The sequence below is a fragment of the Anguilla rostrata genome, chromosome 8 (genome assembly GCF_018555375.3).
Source record: "Anguilla rostrata isolate EN2019 chromosome 8, ASM1855537v3, whole genome shotgun sequence".
Taxonomy (NCBI): domain Eukaryota; kingdom Metazoa; phylum Chordata; class Actinopteri; order Anguilliformes; family Anguillidae; genus Anguilla; species Anguilla rostrata.
In genome coordinates this window covers 6,415,896-6,441,662 of record NC_057940.1, presented here as the reverse complement: position 1 = coordinate 6,441,662, position 25,767 = coordinate 6,415,896, and the positions used below count along the sequence as shown (strand labels likewise).

The following is a 25,767-nucleotide window of genomic DNA, read 5'->3' as shown; positions in this document are numbered from 1 at the left end:
GAGCGGGAGACAGATGAGCTGATCATAAAACCAGAAAATCTAGCCTAGTTATGATTGCAGAGGCAATGATGGGTAGTATGCCATAAATCCATAAATTCTCCCGAACAGATGTGAATCCTCCCAGAGAGGAATTGTAGAAAATATTCAGAAGTTAGAGCACATTACAACACTAGCAGTAAAATACAGCTTTGCCTGTCATAAACTGATGGACAGTGGTTGACCACAAAAAATACATTAATTTATTAATAATAATAATTATCATTATTATTGATTGTTATTATTACTGCTCTGATGTAGTGCTTGTTACTGCAGTTATTATTATGATTAATTTGCATTCATGTCTAGTGTAATTTCTGTATGTACGTTTTGCAGTGTTTACATATGTATTTCATGCCAATAAAGTGTGAATTTGAATTTGAAATGCCGAGAGAGGGAGAGCAAAAGAAAGAGAGAGAGAGAGAGAATGTATACTTTGACGTCAAACAGGAATGAATTACACAAATCCAGGAAGAGAGAGGAGAGAGAGAACCAGGGAGAGAGGTGTAGAGAGAGTGAAAGAGGGAGAGAAAGAGATAGAGAGGGAATGTATGCAGGGTACACAATCAAAAATGAATTACACAAATCAAGGGCATGCCAGTTTCGTGAGGGTGTTTATGTCTGTAAATAGACAGACAGCGCGCATTGTGGCGTAATTATAGTAACTTAGTGGAGTCTTTGAAGTCTCCCTTTGAATGATGAATCATGTCCTACACGGGATGCGAGTTTATCCGAGCGGAACGCCGTAATGTATGGTAATAAAGCGGTTTGCGGTAATTACATCCAAATAGCTCCGTTTATGCAAAGCGCGCGCTCTCGCTTACAGTCGTCATTTATTTTTAACTGTGGAGATTACGTTATTAATAAGGGAAAATAACTTCTTTTTTTCCCCCACAATACGCATTACTGTTTTTTTCCCCCACAGCAGAGACAATGTATAGCAATGAATGAGCAGGTGGTTTAGAGTAAAAGAATGCTTATTCGTTTCTTAATCCATCTGGCTTTTACATAAATGATGGCTGAAATTAATTTTCATTATTGTCCTTCTGTAGCCATTACATAATTGCAATTTTATGGGTACTGTACAAAAACAGCTAATGGGATACCGTAACCATGACGAATAAACATTTGTTATGTTGACAGTACCTCACAGAAAGGGAATTATGTATATTTATGTATATTAATGGAGAAATTTATGCAGCAGTCTTCATTTTTGATGCATGTTCATTGAGACTTGTTCTTTCAAGCTTATAGAAAATATGCAGGCATGATTTCTTGCTTTGCTGGAAATGCCAAAAACTAATATTCTTTAAGACCTTAATGCCAGCATAATACCCAAGGGGAATCTCTTGAAATACCACTTTGGCTTGACTTAAACTGATATAATGAGGTTTTCTCTCAAGGCAAAGTGGATAATGTTGGTAAATATTGTGAAATAATGTGGCAGGGAGAGGTTCAAAACAATGGTGTTAAAATAACACACAATAACAGTGCGATTCAGGCTATTCTTATGGAAAGCAGCTACACATTACCAGTTCAACAGTGGAACTTATGGAATAAAAATCCATATTGAAACATTCTATATAAATGTCTGATATAGTGGAATATACAGCACTATAGTAGGCATTGCATGTTACAAAATTAAACAAAAAGTAGTTTTGCTAAACAAATTTTACCTGTACGACTGTACTCATTCGACCATAATTCAGAATACATCCTTACAACCTTTGGAAGGATGCGATCGTCTGTCTACTCCCCGCATTCTTAAAATAATCCCCTTGGACCGTGGCACTGGCACGGTATATGAACAGCAGACAAAGCAGTCCAGGTGAGGTCAAAGGTCACGCCACAGGCAAATAATAATTTCATTGTGTTTTTGCCTTTGGAAAACGTTGAACCTTTAGAAAGGCTTTCCAACCTTCTCTTTATTTTTCATCTGTTAAGGTTTTCCATATTTACACGACGCTTGTCGACAAAGGTTTATGACTCAGAAAGGGTGTTAAATTATTTTTTGCTGTGATTGAAAGCTTGATTCCTTGTTTTTTTTTTTTTTTTTTTGTTTTTCATCAAAAACGCTTACACTAGAAGTGTGAGCCAAATGCGACAATGCTTCTAATAAAGGGCTCCATGAAACTGTTTCCTTTATCTGGTTTCAGATCAAGTCTTCTAAACTGCTGAACTAATGGCTACAGCGCTTCTCTTTGTACGGACAGTTCACGGGGCGCGAGCATTGTCACTGCCCACTTGGTTCAATCCCGGGGTTTATCGCCGGATTGTTGTTTTAATTTCCCAGTAAACTAACTTTTATCTCCAATTAGATGTCCGCATTCGGTGATAATTGTGAGCTAAACTTTGGTTCAGTGTTTCCACACTCAACCCCAAGGTGCCCCTTAACCTCCCTGCTGGCATTAAAATGTCTGTTTGCGATTTTTTCATTTCCAGTTTATTTTATTTCCACCGTCGCCTCATTTATTTCCTCGCGCTCGTTACATTTTCAGGTTTGTATTCTTAATTGATCAATGTTGTCTTGTTGTTATTGTAGTATTTTTCGCATGAGGAAATGTGTTTCCCTGAATTTTGTTAACGCTTCATTTGTACAATGGTTTTTTTTCTTCTGGCTTTCTTTCTCGCAAGTGTAATTTGTCGTTGTTCGCGCTCGCAGCGTTTACATAGCACGCTTAAAACACTGCGGCAGCGCGAAATGAAATTGAAGACTGCTCTCTCTCTCACTTAATCTGTCCGCCGTTGCTCTGCCTCATTATTCTGGAAGTGAAACTTCTTAATTTTTCATTCGGTTTCGTCTGCCGTTGCTCTCCTCCTGGTTCGCCCGCTTGTTATAGTGTGTTCTCCGTTCTGGCTCCTGCCTTGTACGCGTCGCTCCCGCGGGGAATCCCGGCGTCGTTTCGGCACGGTTGGCTCGTTTTCTCCATCACGACTCTCATCATCTAGCAGTTGGGGTTATATTGCTTTGTATTTTGCTTAGTAGACACCTTTATTACACATATTTCCATATGATAACAGTTTATGCAACTGTTTTTATGCCTCCGCGACGGCACAGCAGCGACCGGACGCATTATGTTTTCGGGTTGTTCGTCTGTCCGTCCATCCGTTCGTCCGTCCGTCCCGATTCTCGTGAACACATCTCAGGAACGCCTGGAGGGAATTTCTTCAAATTTGGCACAAATGTCCACTTGGACTCAAGGATAAACTGATTAGATTTTGGTGGTGAAAGGTAAAGGTCACTGTGACTTCACGTCCATCCCATTCTCTCGTGAACGCGGTATCTCAGGAACGCCTTGAGGGAATTTCAAATTTGGCACAAAGGTCCACTTGGACTCAAGGATGAGCTGTTTTGATTTTGGTGGTCAAAGGTCAAGGTCACTGTGACCTACTATGTTTGGACATTGTCGGACTTTTAGAAAAAATCTGTGAATGTAAATCTGGGCATCTGTGTGACAGGAGAGAACACCGACTGGTCCCAACAGGTTTGCCCTTGGGCAAATTAATCTGAATTTATATTAACACCCATTTGAATATATTTGAATTTGGGTATTCCGTTAACTGTAGATAGGCTACGTGTAGGCCTATTCCTTGCTTAAAGGGAGAATTTAATAAAAGCACTTTGAATCATTAGGGGACAAAAAATGGAACTCCATAAGTAGCAAACATGAAAACGAACAGCAAGCTTACACATCTTGGCACGCTGTCATAATAAGCGGGCACAAATGAATGTTTTGAAAGTTTCCTTTTTTTTCGCGTCTTTGAACGCTTGAACACTTGACCAATAACGAGGAGCGAAGAGGAGTTTCAACAGCTGCGTCGTCAAGTTTAATTAAAGACTGCCGCGGAGTGTGGGTGAGAATTAACAGCCGGGCTTTGACAGTTTGTTTGCTGGGTTGACAAATGCGGCATTATCGCTACACGCAAACATTCTAATCGGATTCGGTTGGTGACGGTTTGACCGCGTTCGTCCCGCAAGACGGCTTGGACCAATCAGAACTGCCTTTAACGGCCATTTAGGTCAAAGGCAACCTGACCTAACACGCGGGACCGTGTAGCTCTAATCAAAGAGCCCGTTCCCAGAGGAGCAGGTTAATAGAGTCTCTGAGCGTGCTGACGTTTAATGAGTTTTCACTGGACTGCTGTTCACGAGCCGCTCTGTCCTTGCATTGCATTCAGGCAGGTACTTGTGGTTTTTTATTTATTTATTTTTTTAGCGCAACACAATGTCTGTGTTCAGTGCTCTGAATGTTTCGCTTCTGCCCGATATCAGAACCTTGGTTCGTTTTTCTCTGGCAAAATGGATAGATTGTGAATAAACCGCCGTCTTTGACAAGTCATATGCAGACATCTGATTGTTATTTTAAACTGGAACCGAAGTATTTTCTGCTACATTGCAGTGCCGTGAAAAAGTATTTGCACCTTTCCTGATTTTCCTCTATTATTGCATAATTGTCACACTGAATGGTTTCATCTTTAGGAAAAAAGTAATTATTTCATTTATTTTTTGCATTAAATAAATCAAATGATCATTTAATCATTGTGTTTACACAGTATCCATTTGCCTAATATTACATTTTGTCTAAAGATACGCAGCCATTCAGTGTGACAGATATGTAACAGTACAGTAAATCAGGAAGGTGGGCTTGTACTTTTCCACGGCGCTGCTTACAGTGGTTTAGGGTTTCAGTTGGTACTGCTGCCGTGAGAGAGATCTTCCCGGCAGAGGCAAATTAGCATTTTTTTTTTTTGTATTTCCGCAGGAACTACTTGTTATTCGCAAAACCACCACCAGGCGGCAGATGTGAGCACTCAAAACCATTTCTGAGAGTTGACACTTAAACCTCACGAGAACTAGAACGGTGGCTTGTGCATATAAATTGTGTATATATTCAGCACAACCTCTGTTTTCTTCACAGGCGCGGCCGGGGGCCAGAGGGGGTTCCTGGGGTGCATCCGCGCCCTGCGGATGAACGGCGTGACCCTTGACCTGGAGGAGAGGGCGAAGGTCACCCCGGGGGTGAAGCCGGGCTGCTCGGGGCACTGCACCAGCTACGGGATGTACTGCCGCAACGGCGGCAAGTGCGTGGAGAAGTACAACGGCTACTCCTGCGACTGCGTCTCCACGGCGTACGACGGGCCCTTCTGCACCAAGGGTGAGGAGCCGTCGTCGTCGCCGCCGTCGCCATCGCCGCCGCCGGGGGGGGGGCCCGTGGCGTTCAGATCGATACCGCGACCTCCACCCATAACCCCGCCCCCTCTCCCCCCCCCCGCTGCTTGTGGCCTCTTATCCTTTAGCGAGCGCTCACTCGGTAAGACGCTGGTCCGACAGCGAGGAACAATGTTTTATGTGTCCCATTCCCCCCCCTGGCGCTCTGTTCACTGTGACAGCGACGTTAAAAGGCCTCCCATCCTGGAACACGGTTGCCGTGGCGGGGAGCAGACGTTTTCTCTGACGTTAAAAGAACGTGTGAAATGTTATCCTCGTTTTTCAGAGATGCTGGGGGGCGGGGGGGGGGTGGGGGTTGCTGGCTGAGGGGTGCCTCTAGGCCTGTCAGCACAGTCTGTCCTCTGTCACGCTGTCTTACCTGTGCACCCCGCTGAACGACACAGCCTTCCTACCCGTTCACACTGAACAGATGTCTCTGACGGGTTTGTTTTGCACTTTTTAAATGCACATCAGAATGTGAGGAGCGTTGTGTGTGTTAGTACTGTTTGTGGGTGTGTGTGTGTGTGTGTGTGTGTGTGTGGCGCATGTGTGTGTGGGCGCATGTGGGTGTGAGTGTATGTGTGTATGTGTGTGCATTTGTGTGTACATGACTGTACCAGTATGGGCCAGTTACAATAGGAAATGCATCAGTCTGTTGGTCAAACGCATCACTTCCTGCCTTTGCGTTTTGCAGACGTGGGCGGGTTCTTCGAGGCCGGCACCTTCCTGAAGTACAGCTTCCTGCCGGAGGCCACGGCGGCGGCGGCGGCGGCGGTGAAGGAGGCGAAGGGGCTGTCGCTGGCTCCGCCCCTGGAGACCAACCTGACCCGGGAGGAGGTGTCGCTCAGCTTCAGCACGTCCAGCGGGCCCGGCATCCTGCTCTACGTCAGCTCGCGCACGCAGGACTACCTGGCGGTGGTGCTGCGGCAGGACGGTGAGGAGCGCCAGCCGGTCGCCACGGTTACGGGGGTTGCGGCGGTCGCCGTGGCGATGCGCGGGAGGGGGCGTGCGCAGGGGTCACGCTGGTTCCGGAAGAGGCTCGGTCATGTTTGGGCTCTCGATCTAGCGCAGGGGGCTGTCAACCTCTCCTGGACCCCCCCCACCCCCACCCAGGCTGACAGGCAGCCAGCCAGGGGACCCCCCCATTATAAATTGGCCAAGATTTCCTAGCTTAACTTCCCGTGGAAAGTTTCTGGAAACTTTCTGGGAATTTTCCGGAACTTTTCCGACCCTTTGCAACCCCAGCCCAGGCTCTGTTGTAATTCATTTTTTAATTTCGGAATAGTCAAACGGTTCCCTGTGCTTTGACAATAATGACAAAAACCCTTTCTCTTCTTTTTCTTTACGTCTGTTTCAAAGGCGAACTGTTGTTTGCAACCCTCGTCCCATTCAACAGGGATGAAGAAAAACCTTTCTTTGTGTAATAAGTGAAAGGTGTAAAATCTGAAAGCAAGTGTTTCTTTTTCTGATGTGGTTGAGAGACTGTCAGGTCCACACGGGCGTCGCCATGTTTGCAAATGCTGTGCTGGTTCAAACAGTGAACTACTGATGGACAGCAGTTCAGTGGTCAAGGCAACCACTGACGCTCTTTCTTGTAGTTACACCATTGCCATAATTGGCAGTGCTGGATTTACAGCTTGCAAACATGCCCCTCATCTCATGTTAAATCCAAAATGACCCTGAATTATTGATTTGATATACTGTGCTGTTTACACAATGAAACAATTTGAATTTCACTTCCTTGAAACATCCAATGCCACAAAAAAATAACTGTTCAAAAAGGTTTGATTATTCCTCCCGTTCCATGAATTATGCAGGAGAAATAACTTTTGTTCTTTAAATTACTTTTTCGTTTGACGGATTTTACACAAACTTTCACATTCAGACTCAGAAATGACATTATGCTCAACGGGGTGGGGGTGGACGGGGGGGGGGGGGCAGGGGCAGGGGAGGAGAGGGGGCGGTTTTTAAATGTTTTCCTTTTATCTTTTTATCTTTTTTTCGTGAGAACGATGTTTTCATTAGAAAGAAAGCAGTGAAATAAATGCACAGGCACTTTTGCTTGTCACAGTCAGTCTAATTTCCTGCAAAGCAAAGGATTTGTTGGTGTTTTTGCATAAGTCAGTGAAGCTAATATAGTTCCACCAGTGGAAGTGGAAGATAATGTTCATTACCCTGAACAAGCATAGTTTGTTTTTATTTATATATTTCCAATAGATGAATTCGGAGAGGGTAATGGGTAATTATATTTTGGTGTGTGTGTTCCTGATGGTTGGAGTTGACACACTGCTGTACAATATTAATTTACACCGTACCGACTGTGTCGTGCTTCATAAAGTCGTATACAGTATAACACACTTAACGCACTTGCTGTTTCCCTGTTTAACTCAAAAATAGTATTCTAGAGATATATTTGTATCGCATGAAATGCCGAGGAAATTGCAGCAATTTCACCCATCATTCTGCACCCAGCAGGTACCAATTTGATTTAAATTGACTCAATTGTAACAGCAGGTGATTTATGTACTTGTATACACTGTATCATTGCATCTGTGTGTGTGTGTTTGCATGCGTGTGCTTGGGCGTGCGTGTGTGTGTGCATGGGTGAGTGTGTGTGTGCTTGGTGAGTATGCATGGGCGTGTGTGTGCATGTGTGTGTGCATGTGTGAGTGCATGTGTGTGTGCATGGGTGAGTGTGTGTGTGTGTGCTTGATGAGTTGCGTGCATGAGTGCATGGGCGTGCGTGTGTGTGCGTGCGTGTGCGTGTGTGTGTGAGTGTGTGTGTGTGTGCTTGATGAGTGCGTGCGTGTGTGTGTGTGTGTGTGTGTGTGTGAGCGAGCCTGTGTGTGTGACCGGATTTTGTCTTTGTGTCTCTCTCCCTGACAGGAACCCTGCAGGTGCGTTACAGCCTGGGGGGGCTGAAAGAGCCGTTCACCATCAACGTGGACCAGCGCAACATGACCAACGGCCAGCCCCACAGCGTCAACATCTCCCGCCACGAGCGCAGCATCCAGCTGCAGGTGAGCCGCTGGGGTGTGTGTGTGTGTGTGTGAGTGAGTGAGTGTGTGTGTGTGTGTGAGTGAGTGTTTGTGTGTGAGAGAGAGAGTGTGTTGTGAGTGTGTGTTTGTGTGTGTAAGTGTGTGAGTGAGTGTGAGATTTGTGTGTGTGTGTGAGTGAGTGTGTGTGTGTGTGTGTGTGTGCGAGAGTGTGTATGTGTGTGTGTGAGTGTAAGTGGCAGACCCTGTTGCAGAGGGTGAGTCAAAAATGACGCCGCCCCCTGCAATCTCATTGGTTGCAGGTTGAATCCAGAAAGTGAGACTAAGTCTGTAAGCGAATCAAAATCTAATTTCTCTCCCTCATCCTCATCACTGGTATCAACGTGATGAAAAAAAAAATCAGGGAGGTTGAAACCATGCGAAACTGCGAGTGTGACGAAATTACCCCATTTAATTTAAAGGCCAGTAGAGGGGAAGGGGGACTTCCGGTGGGGTTTTTTTTTTTTTTTTGATTCATCAGGGAGCCATTGAAATAAAAATATCGCGTTATCGCCCGATCTAACGGACGAATCGGGCCCGTAATGGGGAAGGAACTAGGAGTGATTATTTCTCGATCCTCGCTCGGGCTGAGGCGGGCGATTTGTATTCACGGCGCTAAGCGGGCGAGGCGGGGAGACGCGTCCTCGAGCGCTGGAGGTAATTCCGCGGGACTTATTCTCGGATATGAATACTGGCTGGCTGAGAGTTGCCGTGGCGATGCGGTATCTGATTTTTTTTTAAAACGGCAACAACAACAACAACCGCCTAATGAGTGTCCCCCGAAAATTAGCACGACCCGTTCTGTCCCACGGTCCCATCTGGCCAAAGTCACAGCGGTCTGAATGCAAACTGCCGCTAGCATTTCTATTAAACAAAGTAAACTCTGGAAAATGTTTATTTAATTTACATACTGATGCGCCTATCCCATTCTAATTGCTACCATCATTCTTGTGATGTTACCTCCAGTAAAATATAAAGGTAATGACCCTTCAATAAACAGAATGAGACTCGATACAGGATAAGACTTAATACATGAATGCTGTATTAAATGGTCGTCTTTGTTATTGGTCAAAAGCCCAGCAGCCCAAGTTACCTTTAACATTCTTAATGGAATGTTCATCTTCTGCAAGGTGCAGTAACACTGATACCTTCTGGAGGCAATGAACACCATTACTTAACGTCCACAAAATTACGCTCCTCAGGCTGGTTTAAATTGTACAGCTATTGTTTTCAAATTCCTTTCATCTGTGCTAAACAGTTGGAAAAAATAGACACATTTCAACAAGTTCAAAAGATATTGAAATGACAACTTTGCTTAGATTTATATTATGCAGTGTACACAATTCCCTTTTTTTCCTTTCGATAAAACAACTAAAGGAACTTGATCTATTTAGAAATGTTGAGTCCGTAGAAATGACTGCCTTTTCCTGAGGGAAATGCACGTAAATGGCATGCCATTCGTTTTATAGGTGGGGCAATATTTTGACCTTTGACCTGTGTCTCCATTTGTCTGTCTGTCTCAGCTGGACCACTATCCTCCCGTCAGCTACACACTTCCCGACGCATCTGACACCACTTTCAACCTCATCAAGGCCCTCTTCCTGGGAAAAGTCTATGGTGAGTTCCGGCAAAACAGAATCCAGCGGTGTCATCGGTGTGCCCTGCTTATATACTATTCAAGATTTATTAATTTTTTTAGGGGGGGGTGGGGAGGGGGGAATTCTTGTTAATCATTAAAATGACATGGAGGTACAAATCCCTGGTGCAACTCCTTTTCTCATGACGAAGCTTTTCCTCCAGACCTTTCATTCAATATGCCGCTTTCCCTGTTGGACAAACGGCTGTTGAACCGGGCATTTCCATGTTACTGGATAACAATACAGAATAAGTCAATAAACAATACTGAAAGCCGTGTTTGTGACACCTTTCTCCCCTTGGTGTTAATCATGGGGGAGATATGACTCTTACTGTGTGATTTGCGTACTGTGTGAGTCACTGAATCCCACCAATTGCAGCCGTGACACCACAGGTATGCCCGTCGATGCTGTCGGTTGATTGATACCGATAAGGTTTCCAAAGCTTAAGTGGATTGGAGAGGAGATATATAATCTGTTATGATTTAATAAATTGAGCCGTATCTATTGCTGTGGGGTAAGATGTCAGGCTGAGAATTCCTCAAGCCCATAGGCTCTGTAGAGTTTATCAGCACCTGCCAGATTTTGGGAAGACAGATCCCATTAGTGTGAAAGATAGGTGCTCAACACAAAGAAATAGTTTTATTTCTTGCCCTCAAAGGCTAAGCAGTCATCTTTGTGCCTGTTATGTATGCAGTGCTGTGTGAATTTGTGACTGATGTACTCAAGCTTTTGATCATCACTTGCTGAATACGATTGCTTTGTCATAGACATAAAACCGAAATGGATATTTCTAACATTCTGTTCTTCTTCCTGTTTTATAGTGCATGGTTAGGTCTGGTGCATTATAATGCAGGATAATGGTAATGCTTCACTTACAGTGCACAGCTGGCATACAAGTAATCAGTGGGAATATATGTCATATTGTAATGCCGTCACTAGGGGGAGCCAAAGTAATATTGTTCTCATAGTGTTCCCTAGTCATGGCTTCGATCTTTCAAAACAAGAGAGAATGACACTGGAACAATGCCATTGTTACAGCTGTTATCACAATGACACTGTCACAGTCAGGTTGTTTTAGATATTCATTTAATTTTATAGTTGTTATATAATTATGTTCATGAGACTCGTTTCCTAGTGTTTTCACATATGGCAAATGTGTGCCTCTCCTAACAGAAACATTATATAAAGCATGCTAGCTTACTGTAGCGTTATGTAGCATTTGGCCTGTTTTCTTGTACAGGATTTTCCTTTATTTCAACAAGGCTATCCTTTTCTGCGCCTAATGCCATTTTGAGAAGCATTTGCTAATAAAAGCCCTGGATATTATTGATTTAGCTGCTTATGGATGTAAGTGTGTGATTCCGCTGGAGATCATTTCTGGGTTGGAAAACAACCGTTTCCAGTCACTAATGGAAATATGGGTCTCAGGGTTTCCTAGTGGTGCAGTGTGTGTGTGTGTGTGTGTGTGACAGAGATGGAGAGAGCAAGAGAGAAGAGAGAGAACGAATGGAGAGAGAAAGAAAAAAGATAAAGGAGGGAGAGAATGAGAGGAAGAGGGAAAGGAGAGTGAGAGAGAAAGAGATAGAGAGAGAGAGAGAGAGAGGTAACGTATTGTCTCTTGGATTTTGAAGCTTTACTGCAGTATACCACAGTGGAATTGTTACTGCAAACCAAAGCACAATGGACTTGTTTGTATTGTGTTAAGTTCTCTGCAGACCTACTGTTCCTCACTTTCCCATTTACATATAGAGCAAGAACCAGAGAACTTACACACCAGCCTATAAACAATAAGACTTTGTCTCTGTTTGCGTGTTCTTCCTGAAAGACATAGAGGATACTGTGGAGGAATGTGATTGGTTGAGGAACTCACAGTACAGTAAGCTAAGCCTTGAGTGATTCAGGAGGATAGAATGAGTCCATCTCTGTGGAAAACCATTGTGGTCTATAGATTAACTTAATATATCCGTGGTGAACTTCTGACTTATGTGGAAAGGCAGCTGTGCAGTCTAGCAAGCTCAAAACTTCATAACTACTGTGTTGGCAGTAGACAAACACAGCTCCCTGATGGGTAGAGACTGCTGTCAATCACCAGCAGCGATTGTGACATCAGCGTCGGAATGTTCAGTTAAGAACATTCCGATCACGCATTTGTGACATCACGCCTTCAATATTTAAAGGGCTCATTAACAGCTTCTCTGATGCGTCCAAGGCCAGGGAATGAGGGCAGAGATCACAGACACACTGCAGCAGGAGGGGAGGACCTGGAAGACGGCGCCGTCGCCGCGCGATCGATAAATACTCTTCGGCGATGATTACTGGCCGCGCGACTGCGAGAGACGTGCTCAAATGTGCGCCTCCCTCCCTCCGAACCGCGTAGCCGTAGCCGCAGCAGACTGGAGCCCAGTGGATTAGCCCGTCCCGTCGATATGAGCACGGACGCCGGGTCAGTGGAAATCAATACAGTCTCCGCATGTAATTTCATATCTGGCTACGGGGCTCAGGAATAATATTTCTGCATTACATCTTTCGCTTCTAATCTGTCAATATCAGACTTTAGTGCACATTCCAGGTCCATGTGTTCCATGCATTTATTGTGTCAAACTCGTTCTATGGAAAATTAAGGATAATAAGTGACAAAGAAACATTTTGCACACAGGTGAGACCGTAATCCTAGAATTTGTTCATTCGGACCTGTCCGTGGTGCTGAATTTAGGTTTCAGCACAAAGGAAGTTCCAACAGTTAAATAATAAAGAGTAAATAATGTAATACTTGGTGCAAAGCTATGTCAGACAATAAATAATCTAAATTTAGTAGGATATGAGAGTTCACGTTATAGGTTTTGCCCACTAAGAACAATATTGCACTTATCAATCACAGATAGGACAATATGACTGTGCATTTGTAAGCATTTTATTGCCGTCCGCTGGCTTGGAGCTGTTGCACTGAAGGTTTGGTTCCTTATTCTGTGTCCCTGAGTGGCTCTCTCTCTCAGCCACTCTCAGTCCAAACCAGAGAATTAGATCTCTGCAGCCCAGCTCATCAGAACGGGCACCTCCCTGAATTTAAGGGGTACCCAGGACGTTTTACATGCATTACAGTGACACCTCCTGCACTTTAAAAAGTTTTACGGGAGATAGGGGGGGGCTCAATATTGCCTTTTTGTATATTGACTATAAGCCAGCAGCATACCCATAAATATTCAAAAGGTTTGGGTCTGCATAGAACTAGGTGGGCCAGAACGACTTAGATGGGCATTCACAGCTGGGTGTGGAGGTTCAGTGTTTAAATGTGTGGGCCAGGAGGCTATCACCCACACATACACTTGTGCTGTAAGCTTCCGGAAGCCCGCGGTAGCTGTTGTGTGTGCATTATGATGTCAGCGCTGTGTCTGCGCAGGTTGTGTCATGTGCTGTTTTTAGGTGTTGTGCTGCGGTGCGATTGGCTGGAGACCCCTGCTCCTCCATCACTGCCAGTAAAGCCAGCACAGAGCAGGCCGGGCTTTGCGTTTACAGTTCTGTGAGCTCCCATTGGTCAGTGACGGCTCCCGATCCAGAGTCCGGTCTCCGTGTTTTCCCCATAGTGGGGAGGGAAAGGCAGCATGTGGTGAGCTCACAGTCAGTCAGACAGTGGCAGTGGAGGGGTGGAATTAGTCCATCGCTCCGCAGAGAGAGAGAGAAAGAGAGAGGGTGTGAGAGAGAGAGAGCAGGAGAGAGAAAGAGAGAAACGGAGAGAAAGAGAGTCCGACATTTCTCTTACTCTACACACCGGACCAGCTCTGAGAACTCTGGTAAGGTGCTTGTGTGTGTGTGTCCGTGTTTTTGTGTGTGTGTGTGTGTGTGTGTGTCCGTGTCCGTGTTTGTATTTGTGTCAGTGTATGTATTTGTGTGTGTGTGTGAGTGATTAAGAGAGATAGCATATTTGTGTGCACGTGTGTATGTGTGTATATACTCACACTTTAACTGCTCTGTTTAGCATCCGTAACTGCAGAATTATTGGAGGGAAATGGCTTTGTTGTCTTGTTGATCTGGGCGCAGGTGGTGTGAGGTGCTCTTTGTTTTCAGCATGTTGGGGAGTCTGACTCAGGGGGAGGTCAGCATTGCTGGGGCCCTTCCTGTATGTGCACTGTGCAGTAATCAGAAATGCAGCGTATGGATTCGTGTATGTGTGTGGTATGAGGCTTGTGTTTGCCAGGTCGTCAGTGGAAGAATCCTTTTTTTTCCACCCTCATTCTATTCCCATTTATTTCCTTTTATGACTGCCATTTCCCTACCGCTCTCTCACTCCCTCTTTCTTTCTCTCCCCCTTGACTTGAGTTCTCTCTCACCCCCTTTATTCCCTTTTGACTTTTCTTCAGTTCTTTTTTCTGCCTCTTTCGCTCTCTGTCTCTTTCTCTTTCTCTCTCTCTCTCCCTCTCTCTTTCTCTCTCTCTATCTCTCTCTCTCCCTCTCTCTCTCTCTCTCGCTCTCTCTCTCCCTCTCTCTCCCCCCCTCTCTCCCTCTCTCCCTCTCTCTCTCTCTCTCTCTCTCTCTCTCTGGTAGTGTTTGTGCTACGGTCGTCTTTATTGCCGCACGGTGCCGGACACCCGTCTTCACCAAGGAGCGGTTAATTATCGCTTAGTAACACGGTGCAGCAGAGAGAGAGAGAGAGAGAGAGAGAGAGAGAGAGAGAGAGAGAGAGCAGCCCCTTCTCACACCATACAGCCCGTTCAGCCTGCTCATTGCTCACACAGTGTTCAGTACATGAGAGCCTGTTCAGTTCTCACACGCACACACACACACACACACACACACACACACCTACCACACACACACACACACACACATACACACTACCTTTAAATGTAGCTGCCTTGAGTTTCAGGTCATAAAGATGTACTGTAAAGAACAGAAAGTCAAGGAGAAGTAAACAGAGTGGCAGAGTGGAATGAACTAGTCACCAAGTCACTTGCCCTCCAAGTTCAAGTCACTCCCCTGCTCACTAAGACAGGTGTAATGCAGACCCTCAGTGGTGTTTAGCAATGCAGGAACTAAAGTCTGTGGTATTGACTTCCAGTCTCCGCCTTGGCTATGAGAATCTCGTTAGGGGGGAGAGGCAGTACAGTAATGCATGCTGTGAGTGACAGTGCGGCTCACAGCACGGCCATTTTAATTAGGCCTGAAGGATGGATAGGGGAGATGGGCATTGAGAGGGGGCGGGGTTAGTCTTAATGAACATTACTTCATTACGGAAGTGCTTGGATCATTTATATGATGGAGTAAGCCAGTTACTGGTGGTGTAAGTGTGTGTGTGTCTGTGTGTGTGTGTGTGTGTGTGTGTGTGCGTGTATGTTGTAGGCTATTTGTGTCAGAAAATAAAAAATAAATTTCAGCAAACAAGACTTCAAGGTCTTGCATATGAAGTGAATTTTCCTTTTGGAAAATGCATTATCTTTGTTGCCGACAAGATGTTGCATTTATGAAACAGATAAAATCCAGATTGGCAGAGATGATAACACTAAAGAAATGTTTGAAGTTCGAAAGTGTTTTTAGAATAATTTTTAAACAAAAAATGAATGTATGTGACGGACGCATTTTTTCCACCATGACGCTTCCTTCAGATCCGACGTCTTGTCGGCGCAGATCTAGATTCTGGTCATCACCAGCCTCTCTGAGGCCAAGGAGGAGAAGTGTGTTTTGAGTTTACACCCACCCAGAGGGTGTGTGAGAGACTCTGCTGTCTGGCTTCACACTGACACATGGTGTGACAGTCTCTCAGTTCAGAGCCCAGGATTTTAGAGTCCATGTTAAAAATGTCACTTTTCTCCACCTTATCTCAGGTGTGTTGTGAATTTTGAGACAAAATGGCTGCCCTTTATCGCTCAGACGGGGGGGCTACAGTACATATTCGCTGTGGTCACATTGAACCACTCCACCCCCCTGTTCATTGAAGATTCATTTTTCTAAAATTAACTTCAGTCACGATATTGTCTCAAAAAAAAAAATGGAAAGAGAAAACCTTTGTCTTTCAAGGCTAAACATCTATTTGAATGTGACAGGGCTTCATCAAGCTTTGTCAAGCCTCGCCAGCCTTGAAGAGTACACCCCCCCCCCCCCCCCCCCAGACACATAGCAACACAAAAAGCCTCTTTAAGAAGCAGCCAGACGTCTCAACATTAGCACAGCAAGACTGGCTTCATCTCTTGCTAATGACAAACGCTGCAGTGGCGTGCCTCTCTAAAAGCTTCACTGTGAATAGCTAAATACAGGCTTGTTGTGGTGATCGAATCTGAAATGGCAGTGTCTAAAAGGGGGGGGGGGTGGCAGAGGTACAGTAGCTTGTGGCCTGAGACGCACACATTTCTGGGTTATAGATCAGCCGGCTGTGGAACTTCCTGGAAGTAAATGGACTGCATTTATATAGCGCTTTTATCCAAAGCGCTTTACAATTGATGCCTCTCGTTCACCAGAGCAGTTAGGGGTTAGGTGTCTTGCTCAGGGACACTTCGACATGCCCAGGGCGGGGATCGAACCGGCAACCCTCCGACTGCCAGACAAGCGCTCTTACCTCCTGAGCTATGTCGCCCCCCCTATGTCAGAAGTCCTGGCTTTGAGGTGAAGGCTTGTCCGACGGTGGCCCTATAGAACACGTCAGATGTTACTGCTCTAGTCAGGCCGCTGAGTTGAGTGCTGTCATACGCAGGGCATCCGCGCGAGCAGCCTTGAGGGGGGTCTTGGGTTGAAGCGTGTCCCCCTTTTAGCAGAGAGAGAGTGAGAGGATGTCGCCCTGTAGCCGGTGAAAGGTTATTTATGTGTCTGGGGGAAAAAGGTGCACCTGCCTAATTCGCATGCTGTGGGAGTCTCTATAGGAACACAGGAATGGTAAATGGACTGCATTTATATAGCGCTTTTATCCAAAGCGCTTTACAATTGATGCCTCTCATTCGCCAGAGCAGTTAGGGGTTAGGTGTCTTGCTCAAGGACACTTCGACACGCCCAGGGCGGGGTTCGAACCGGCAACCCTCCGACTGCCAGACAATCGGTCTTACCTCCTGAGCTATGTCGCCCCTGGTCAAACATGGTCAAAATTGATATGAAACCAAGGGCTTGGCTGACCAAGACCTTTAGCATATGCTAAACCTTTTAGCACAAGCAAATCTAATAACACGACCAATGATTGGTGCACAACAAATACCATGACCAATCATTGGTCATGTTATTGGTTTTTCATGTGCTAATAGGTTTAGCACATGCCTAAGGTCTTAGTAAATCAGGCCCCTAAGTGTTAACGAAACACTCCCAATTATCCACGATAACATACTGGAATGATTCAGGAACGATTCAGTAACTAAAGCAAAGGCCTATCCCGATAGCTAATAAATAAATGTCAGCTCAAACACGGCTTAGGAATGGCTCTGGCGTATCTCTCCCATGGGCTGCTGGGGATTATGGGAGCAAACATTTATCGCTGCTAATGTTTGTGAGCCTTTGCCCATAGTCGCCAGGCACGGAACACTGAACTCAGCCATGTTCTTCCTGGCCTACTTTACTCTCTGATCTAGCCTTATGCTTACTGTGTGAACTGGCCTTAGTGTGTCCATCGCTATGAATAACTGTTACGTAATGAGGTATTGTACCTTATGGGACCTGCGTTTTGTAGTTGTTCCAGTGACCTTCGGTATGCACTCATCGCACGTCACTTCAGATTAAAAAGCATCTGCCAAATAAACGTAACGTAAACGTAACGAAAGTTGTCTGAGTTGGCTGGATTCTTATCGAGGAACGTGCCGGAGAACCCAGACGGAGATGTACGGTTGGCATAACTCCGGCCTCTGCTTTCCAGGAAGTGCGCTTGGCACTGCGTGTGGGCGACGGACGGACAGACGGAAATGCGCCGGTTATTAAATCGCGCTCGTTAGCCCGCGGCTCCGAGCGAAGGGGAATGTAATAATGCCTTTCTTTACCAAATCCACTTACGCCTCAGAGCCATCTCTTCTCCATTAAAGCTACCGGACCCCCTGTTCACTTTCTAATGGGGTTGTTGGCAAGCGCGGTTCGCACATACTGGGGTGGAGGGGTAATTTTAAAAAATGTTCCTGCATTATATTCTGTAACATCATGATCTACCTTTTATAGTGTTTTCTCTTTTTTTTGTATTCTTTTACACTGTTTTGTGTTAATCCACATGGAGTAGATTCAGGGAATTACGTACTTTAGAGTTCGGACATTATTCTGTTCTATTCTATGATTTGCTAAGCCATTATGTTGTTGTACTCTTTTGTTCTATTACTTTCGTAATTCTGTGCTCATCTACATGCAATAGAATCAGAGCATTACGAACAGTAGATTCTGAGAGTTCTATTTTTTATTCGGTTCTGTTCCATTTTATAACACGCTGTGACTTCATATCCTTTCACCCATTTCCCAGTGAGCAAGAAGCCATAATCTAAACATCTCAAGGGCTGGAAATCTACGTTGAGAGGTGTTTTTGTGTAAAGAGACATGGCCAACCTCAATATAGCCCACGTTTTATCCAGATATAGCCTTGCTACTTCCTAGCTGGCTAGCAAACTTTCACTTGTAGTCCAAATGTAATCAGGTTTTCACTGTGGAATACCTAGATGGCGTTAACTTTTCACTGACTCTTCACCTCAGAACTGTTCGCTGGACTGTTCTGTTGTGTGGTGTTTTTCTATTTGCAGTGACAGACGTGCCCCAGTACAGTTTGCCTGTGGGCGCTGACCGTGTGGTTGTGGCCGGTCTTGTTTTTTTTCGCAGAGACGGGTCAGATCGACCGGGTGCTGATCGAGCAGTACAACACGCCGGGCTTCGTGGGCTGCCTCTCGCGCGTGCAGTTCAACGGCGTCGCCCCCCTGAAGGCCGCGCTGAGGTCGCGCGTCGCCGCGCCCGTCTCCGTCCAGGGCAAGCTGGTGGAGTCCAACTGCGGCGCCTCCCCCCTCACCATCCCGCCCATGTCTGCCGCCACCGACCCCTGGCACCTGGACTCAGGTAGGCCGCCGGCGAAGCCGAGAAACCCAGCCGTAACCCAACCCCTGACCCCTGCTCTATAACCCAACCGTGACCGTACGGCTGCCTTATTACGCACACCTGTCTCAGGCATCCATAGCCTGCACCTCATTTGCATAAAGACGCACCTAAAAAGGGCTCTGTAGTGGACTTAGGAACATAGTCCAGGTGCAAGGTTTAATGAATAAATCCACCCATTTTCTTAAACTGCTTATTCCTGGTCAGAGTGGTGGGGGGGGGGGGGGAGCTGGAGTCTATCCCAGCATGCATTGGGTGAGAGAAAGGAATACACCCTGGACAGGTCACCAATCCATCACAAGGCACACACACATCATTCGCTCACACACTCATACCTAGGGGCAATTTAGATTCTCCAGTTAGCCTACACTGCTTGCCTTTGGACTGTGGGAGGAAACCGGAAACCATGTCGACACGGGGGGAGAACATGCAAACCCCACACAGAAGGGCCCCTCGGTCAGGACTGAAAATCTGTGCCTTCTTACTCTGAAGCGACAGTTGTATTCAGTGTGCCACCCATGAATAAATCGACCTCTCTTTACTCCGGGTTAAAACTGTTTGCTACAAAATTCTGTCTTGGTCTCTGTCGGTCGTACACAGTCACAGACCACGGCCAGGACTCAGTTACTCTAACACTCTGTGTTTTAAGGGAAGATGTGGATTGAAATCTCTTGGGTGAAGTGGCCTGTCTGTCTCTGGCTGCCTCCGCGTTATTTATTGCCTGACAAAACGGGCCCATTCCTCCATTTCTTTCCGGCCCTCATTGCCCGAGTGTTTAAATCACGTTCCACCGCCCGCCATTAACTGGTCTCAGCTCGGCGGCGGTATTATAAGCCGGCCCCATTTTCACACCGTTAAAATGTGACATTTCCCTGAGCGGAAATAGCGGAGGCTATAACTGCATTGGGTGCCATTACGCTACATTAGCATTAAGAGCCCAGCGGCTAGAGAGCGGCTTTGTTTTACGCTGAAAGAGATTTAGTCAGATTCTGTTTATGAAATTCTTTTTCGAATTAAGGTTTTTACAAGTAGGCTGGACAAAAACATTTTTACAAAAATGATAAATAAATAAATAAACAAATAAACAATCCTGAAGCGATGGCAGATCTGTCTATCTATTTATCTATCTATCCATCTATCTATCTATGTATCTGTCTGTCTGTCTATCTATCTATCAATCTATCTATCTAACTAACTATGTCTGTCTGTCTATCTATCTATCTATCTAACTAACTATGTCTGTCTGTCTGTCTATCTATCTATCTAACTAACTATGTCTGTCTGTCTGTCTGTCTGTCTATCGATCTAAACCACACGTTTGGTCTGCTTTGCTCCTGAGGACTGTGCAGTGTAAAGGTGGGGCGGGCATTGAGTTCAGAAGCACTGCTCATCGATTCAGGGCCTGCTTTAGACGCACACCAAGCAGTCATGTGAGACAGGAGATCTATATCCCTCCCCACGCCCCACCGAGTTTCGCCATTCCCTGCAAAACACTGCTGTTTTTACGGCCAAAAACACTGCAGTCTACCCCACGTTCCAAGATGGCATTTCTACAGGGCTGAATCATAGGTCCGAAGAGGCACTCTTATGACCCAGTCACACTGACAATAACATCAGTTACTATAAGCCGATTTGATAACCGAACATAGCAGACGACAAGCCAGACGTCAAACGAAAACCAAAAACGTTGCTGGCACTCTGGGACGGTGGGACCAAGGTTACCCACCCTCGAGATAACTACCATCATCATTTAAGGCGAAATTCCTTTTCTGTAATGTAGACGTAGTAGTTCACTTGCTTTCCAAAATGGCTGAAGGCAGCCTTAATGAATATGGCGCCTCAGTTTAGCTGTAAGTGTCTCATTATACCTTTATATTTATGTGTGTGCAGACTGATTATTGCATATGTCACCTGAGGCACGCTGCCATCGAGGCTGCAGAGGTGAATACGAATCGTTTGAAATTAAATCTCTCTGAGCCTGACCTCCCGTCCTTCCCCTTCCCGCCACTGAAGAGCGTTAACGTGATCAACGATGTGCGTTTGTCTGCCTTCCCGCTTTATCTTCTGCACGCTCCGAATGGAGCAGGAAAACGCCTCGTCGCCGTCTCGGCTGACCAGCAGCACGCCGTCCGCCAAGCTACACCGGGAACCCCGATAAAACAGCGGCGTTTAATTCCCGGGAAGCTCGCTCTGTGAAACAGTTCGCGCGGGTGATTACCGTGCAGCGCGCACATGCCGCCGCGATGGAGAGCGTGTCGTGGAGGGGGCGTCGATTCTCCCCGGGCGAATGGAATGCGAGCGCGCCGCGTGAAGTGCGACCGTACCTCCTTTAAAATCCGTTTTGTTTTTTTTGTTTTTTAATGCACGATGACTGGATATTGCCGGTAATTAAATTTCTTCCCGACTAATGAACTACAGCTAAAGAGGCATCAATCAAGAGACCCCCGTCGCTATTGTTCTGTTTAAAATTACACAGAAAGACAGAGGTGCCCCTGGCCTGAATAACCGGCTATCTTCATCTTCTTCGGGTAGCGGGCGTGTTCTCCTCTGGCAGCTGTAAGACGGATCCCTCATTCCGCTAAGATCAAAGCACGTCGATTAAAAAAACGCCGTCGCCGTGGAAACGCTGATTAAAGGAAAGGGCTGACGTTGCCAGTCGGGCTGTGACGGCCCCTCTCGCTGGAGTCCGTCCAATCGGGAGATGAGAGCCCTGGAGGAAACCGCTGCATCAGCGCAAACGAGATTCCCCGACGGGACGTTTCCCGTGGAAAGTGCCAGAATTTCCTCAACCGACAGCAGAGTTCTTCTCGAGCTCGGGCCGAGAGTCAAGAGATTGGCTGGAACAGGAACCAGCACAGAGGAGGCCCCGGGAGTTTGAGAACCGCCGACTGTAGCCAGCAGGGTCGGTTATAGGCAAAGGTGGTTACCCAGGGTGCCATATCTGGGGGACGGCAAACATAGGGGAGAAAAATGTAATTCATGCGTTGCGTCCGTGGTGGTCGGCAACATGAGAGTCGGTGGTAAAAATGCGTTGTTTTTGTTGCTAACCATGAGTGAACACCACTGGAACTTGAGTGAGTTTTCGTGATGCTGTCGTGTTTTCACTGAATATGAGTGCACATGCCGAGTGCTCTGTTGTGGCGAGTGCATATTTCAGTGGCCCTTACTTTCTGTGCAGCAGGTGCCGAGTTCCCGTTCAACGAGGAGAGGGTGCCAGATGGAGTTAACCGGAACTCTGCAATAATTGGAGGTGAGACGCATTTTCAGATTCGCGGACCCTAAACAAACAGAATTGAGTCTTTGATCTAGCACAGCGGTTTTGCCCTTAAACATCACACGTTACCTGAATTACCTATTTCAGTATTTTTACTTATGTCACCTATGTTTTTCCTGGGTGACAGCATTATTACAAGTATAAATAAATATTATTTATTCCAAAATTTTGCAAGGTGAGTGGGGTCACAGAGGGGTTACGTTTTTAGCAAAATCTGAAACTGACTCTCCAAAAGGAATGTTCTAGAATGTTTCTGAAAGGACTGACTCAGAACCGAGCTGTGATTGGTGCAAAAAGGTGCAGTGGGCAGCACCCTCAGCCAGGGGACCAATGATGTTTGAGGATCCTGTCAGTCTCTTCTCACCCATCAACGTGTCTGTTCCCGCCGCAGGTATCATCGCCGTGGTGATCTTCACCATCCTCTGCACGCTCGTGTTCTTGATTCGCCACATGTTCCGTCACAAGGGCACCTACCACACCAACGAGGCCAAGGGGGCGGAGTCGGCGGACAACGCAGACGCCGCCATCATCGTCAACGACCCCAACTTCACGGAGACCATCGACGAGAGCAAAAAAGAGTGGTTCATTTAACGGGACAAATATCTGGGAGAGGCTGTGGCCGGGGGGGGTGGGTGCGGGTGGGGGTGTGATGGGGGGGCGTCTACTCCACCTGGGCCCGAATTTTTGGAAGACCAGGACAAAAGTAAGGAGGGTGGAGAACAGGAAGACACCCCATTTGGAAGAAACTGTGTACAGTGACTGGCCCGTCTCTGATGTATTTAAATGGTGTTCCGAGTTTTGAGGAGTCCTGTCAGTATTTTACGCACTCAAAGCAGCGAACATTACCACCGAGATTTCCTTTAAAGCGAAGCTCAAAACGCGAAAGCCAAAACACTAAATCTGCCCTGTACGATTTCAGCTTTTGATTTTACTGCATCCGTTTCATTTGCCTGAACAGTACAGTTCAGTGATTGGCCAGCATTTTCTCTTTTCTCTGTCTCTCGTTCTTTCTCTCTCTCCCTCTGTCTCTCTCTCTAGCTGGCGAACAGAATTTCCATTAATGTGACACTGGTACGTGTACGTGAGGGAGGCTCACTTCAGAAACCGTGACGTTTGATTGTGCTTCTGTGTGTGCTGTACGCAGCTGCTCTGGGCAGGAAGATAGAGGAGCGTTTCATGAATGTGTCGGACCTTCAACACACTGCAGCACTGTATTTTTTATCCTTATGTCTGTTTACAACCTGCTCTTTCGCCAACTGCTCTTTCATTTCGCTTCACTCTCACCAAATATTTTTATTTATTTATTTATTTATTTATTTATTTGTTTGGTTGCCAAACATCACACTGTGGGGGGACGTTTCTTTTGCCTGTTGCTTTTGAGCTTTTGAGCAGATTCAGAGGCAGTGACCTGCTCCCTGCTCTTCTCTGTGTGATTGGGGTTAGCGCTTTCTAACCGCTTGTGCGCTGGGCTTGGATAACGGCTTTGTGTGAAGCGCTAGCTGAGTTCTTTTTGGGGGTCCTTGGAGCAGTGTTGCCTGTACTGTACCACGGCTGAGGAGACAGCAGTGTCCCTGTGCTCCTGTGCTACGGTCTCTTCGGCATTCAGTCATATAGCCTTCTGTTTTGTCTGATTGTATGCATTAAACTTGCAAAGTCAATAGAATACAACTTTTTGTCATTTAATGTTTTTTTTTTTTTTTTTGAAACAACTCAAGGAACATGTGTTCAGATTTTAGGTTGCCTGATGTTATTTTTTTATTATTTATTTAGATTTAATTTATTTTTTCAAGATTTAGGATTGTTCACTCAACAGTATGTAATGTAAGAGTAGTTCAACAAAATAATATGTTATGTACTACTGCACACTGCATTGAATGTCACTTCCAGGAATGTATGCACATTTTCTTTTTCAGTTTGGTGAAGTTCAGCCTTATTGGGGATGTGTGTGATTATTTGACCAACACCAGAGTGTTACAGACAAGGGTTTTTGGTTGGTCCCCAGCAGCCTTGTTTTCCTGTAACCAATCAGCTGCATTCAATTCAGTCAGGTGACCAGTCATTTCATTCCTCAGTTTGTATTTGTTCATGTGATCAAGGGAACACAGGCCTGTTTTTTCCTTGGTACCCTTTGTTTCCATGGTACCAGCGTGGTGCCATATCTCATGTACCTTGTAGGAGGCACTGTGGCTTGGTTGGGCTGCATGCAGATCAGCATTGTCTACAAGCTGAAGAAGTGTAGCAGAAATGAAAGTATTGTCGGTAAATCTTTTAACCACTGTCTTTGGGTGGGGGTGGGGGTGGTGGGTTTGTATTGAATGTCATTGTGTACTGATTTGGGAGTGTGTGTAATGGTAGTTAACCATTTGACTTGTGTTGTGGGGTTTTTCGGTGTGTTATTGAATGAGTCTGTCGGGCTGATGGGCTGACAGACAAGGATAGGCTGCAATCTCCCAGAATCCCTCAGCCAGAGGCCAGTGTGTGCGTGTGTGGGCCTGTATGTGTCTGTCTGCCTGTATCACCGCTCCACAAAACCAGACTCTGAATGTAAGATGGCCACCACGAAGGAACTTGTGTCAGTGTGAGGAAGAGGGTGGTCCATAGTCCCTGGGGACAGAGGTATGACCGCGCGCGCACACGTTAGTCAAGTGGTCGCTCGTCAGGCAGTTTGCAGAACTGTAGGAACTTGTGGTGGTTAAAAAAAAAAAAAAGTGATGACTCAGATGCTCAGAAGTCTGCAACGTTTCTTTTTTTTTTTTTTGCTTCCCCTAAATGTTTTGCAGTCGTAGCTATTTAGCAGTTTGATGCAGCCTAATTCGATATCCTGGTGATCTAATACTAACCGTAATGGAATAATATATCAAAATAGCATGGAGTTTGAGGCTTGCAGAGCAGGGCTGATAATTGCATTTTTGAAGGGAATGGGATTTGATGGGCAGCAGAATGATCTGATCCATACATTTTACATTGAATAGCTTGGAGACTTTGGGATATTAATGTGGACCTTGAGAATTGCCAATTCCTAATAACAGAAATATTGGAAAACTAGATCTAATGCGTACTGTCATTCTTTTATAAAAAGCCAGTGTTAAATCTCTTTAAAAGTTTCACTTTTCTGTTAAATATGATCTCAGTTTAGAATTTTGCGTCCCAAAGTGGCTGCAGCAGTTGGAAGTTCTGTAGGTAATATCAGCTGCAAAAAAAAATAATAATAATAATTTCAGACCCACAGTTGGTTTCTGGCTTTTCTGTCAAGGTGGTGTTCAGCTAACTGGAATATTTCTCCCCAAAATGGCTGACCCCCGCTGTGGCTAGGTTTTGACAAATTTCCCTGCCTTCCTTCAAAGACCATGTCACTCTGGCCTCACGCCGATACACTACCTTAGGCACTCACACGTACGCAGGCAGAAAAATACAGCTGAGGCTTTGCACCGTGGGTGAACCTTACTGAACGGCCATCTTCCCTGGTCACGTCCAGTGTGGAATCCCACTGTTCCCTCAATGTGGTGTTCTCTAGCTTAATGGAATATTTGTCCATAATAAAATGGCTGACTGTAA

At 45.7% G+C, this 25,767-nt stretch overlaps 1 protein-coding gene across 2 annotated transcripts in view; it reads left to right on the top strand.

Annotated features, from left to right (window-relative positions):
* LOC135260654 (contactin-associated protein-like 2) overlaps positions 1-25,767 on the top strand; it is a 245,155-nt gene extending 219,388 nt beyond the window's left edge. The window contains exons 18-24 of one of the 2 annotated variants that reach the window (XM_064346074.1): positions 4,956-5,192; positions 5,940-6,179; positions 8,132-8,265; positions 9,804-9,897; positions 18,672-18,902; positions 22,120-22,188; positions 22,604-25,767. In XM_064346074.1, coding sequence (XP_064202144.1) covers positions 4,956-5,192; positions 5,940-6,179; positions 8,132-8,265; positions 9,804-9,897; positions 18,672-18,902; positions 22,120-22,188; positions 22,604-22,803 — 1,205 coding nt within the window. In that variant the 3' untranslated portion in view covers positions 22,804-25,767. Of the gene's footprint in view, positions 1-4,955; positions 5,193-5,939; positions 6,180-8,131; positions 8,266-9,803; positions 9,898-18,671; positions 18,903-22,116; positions 22,189-22,603 lie in introns of both variants that reach the window. The other variant, XM_064346073.1, reaches the window with a different exon arrangement.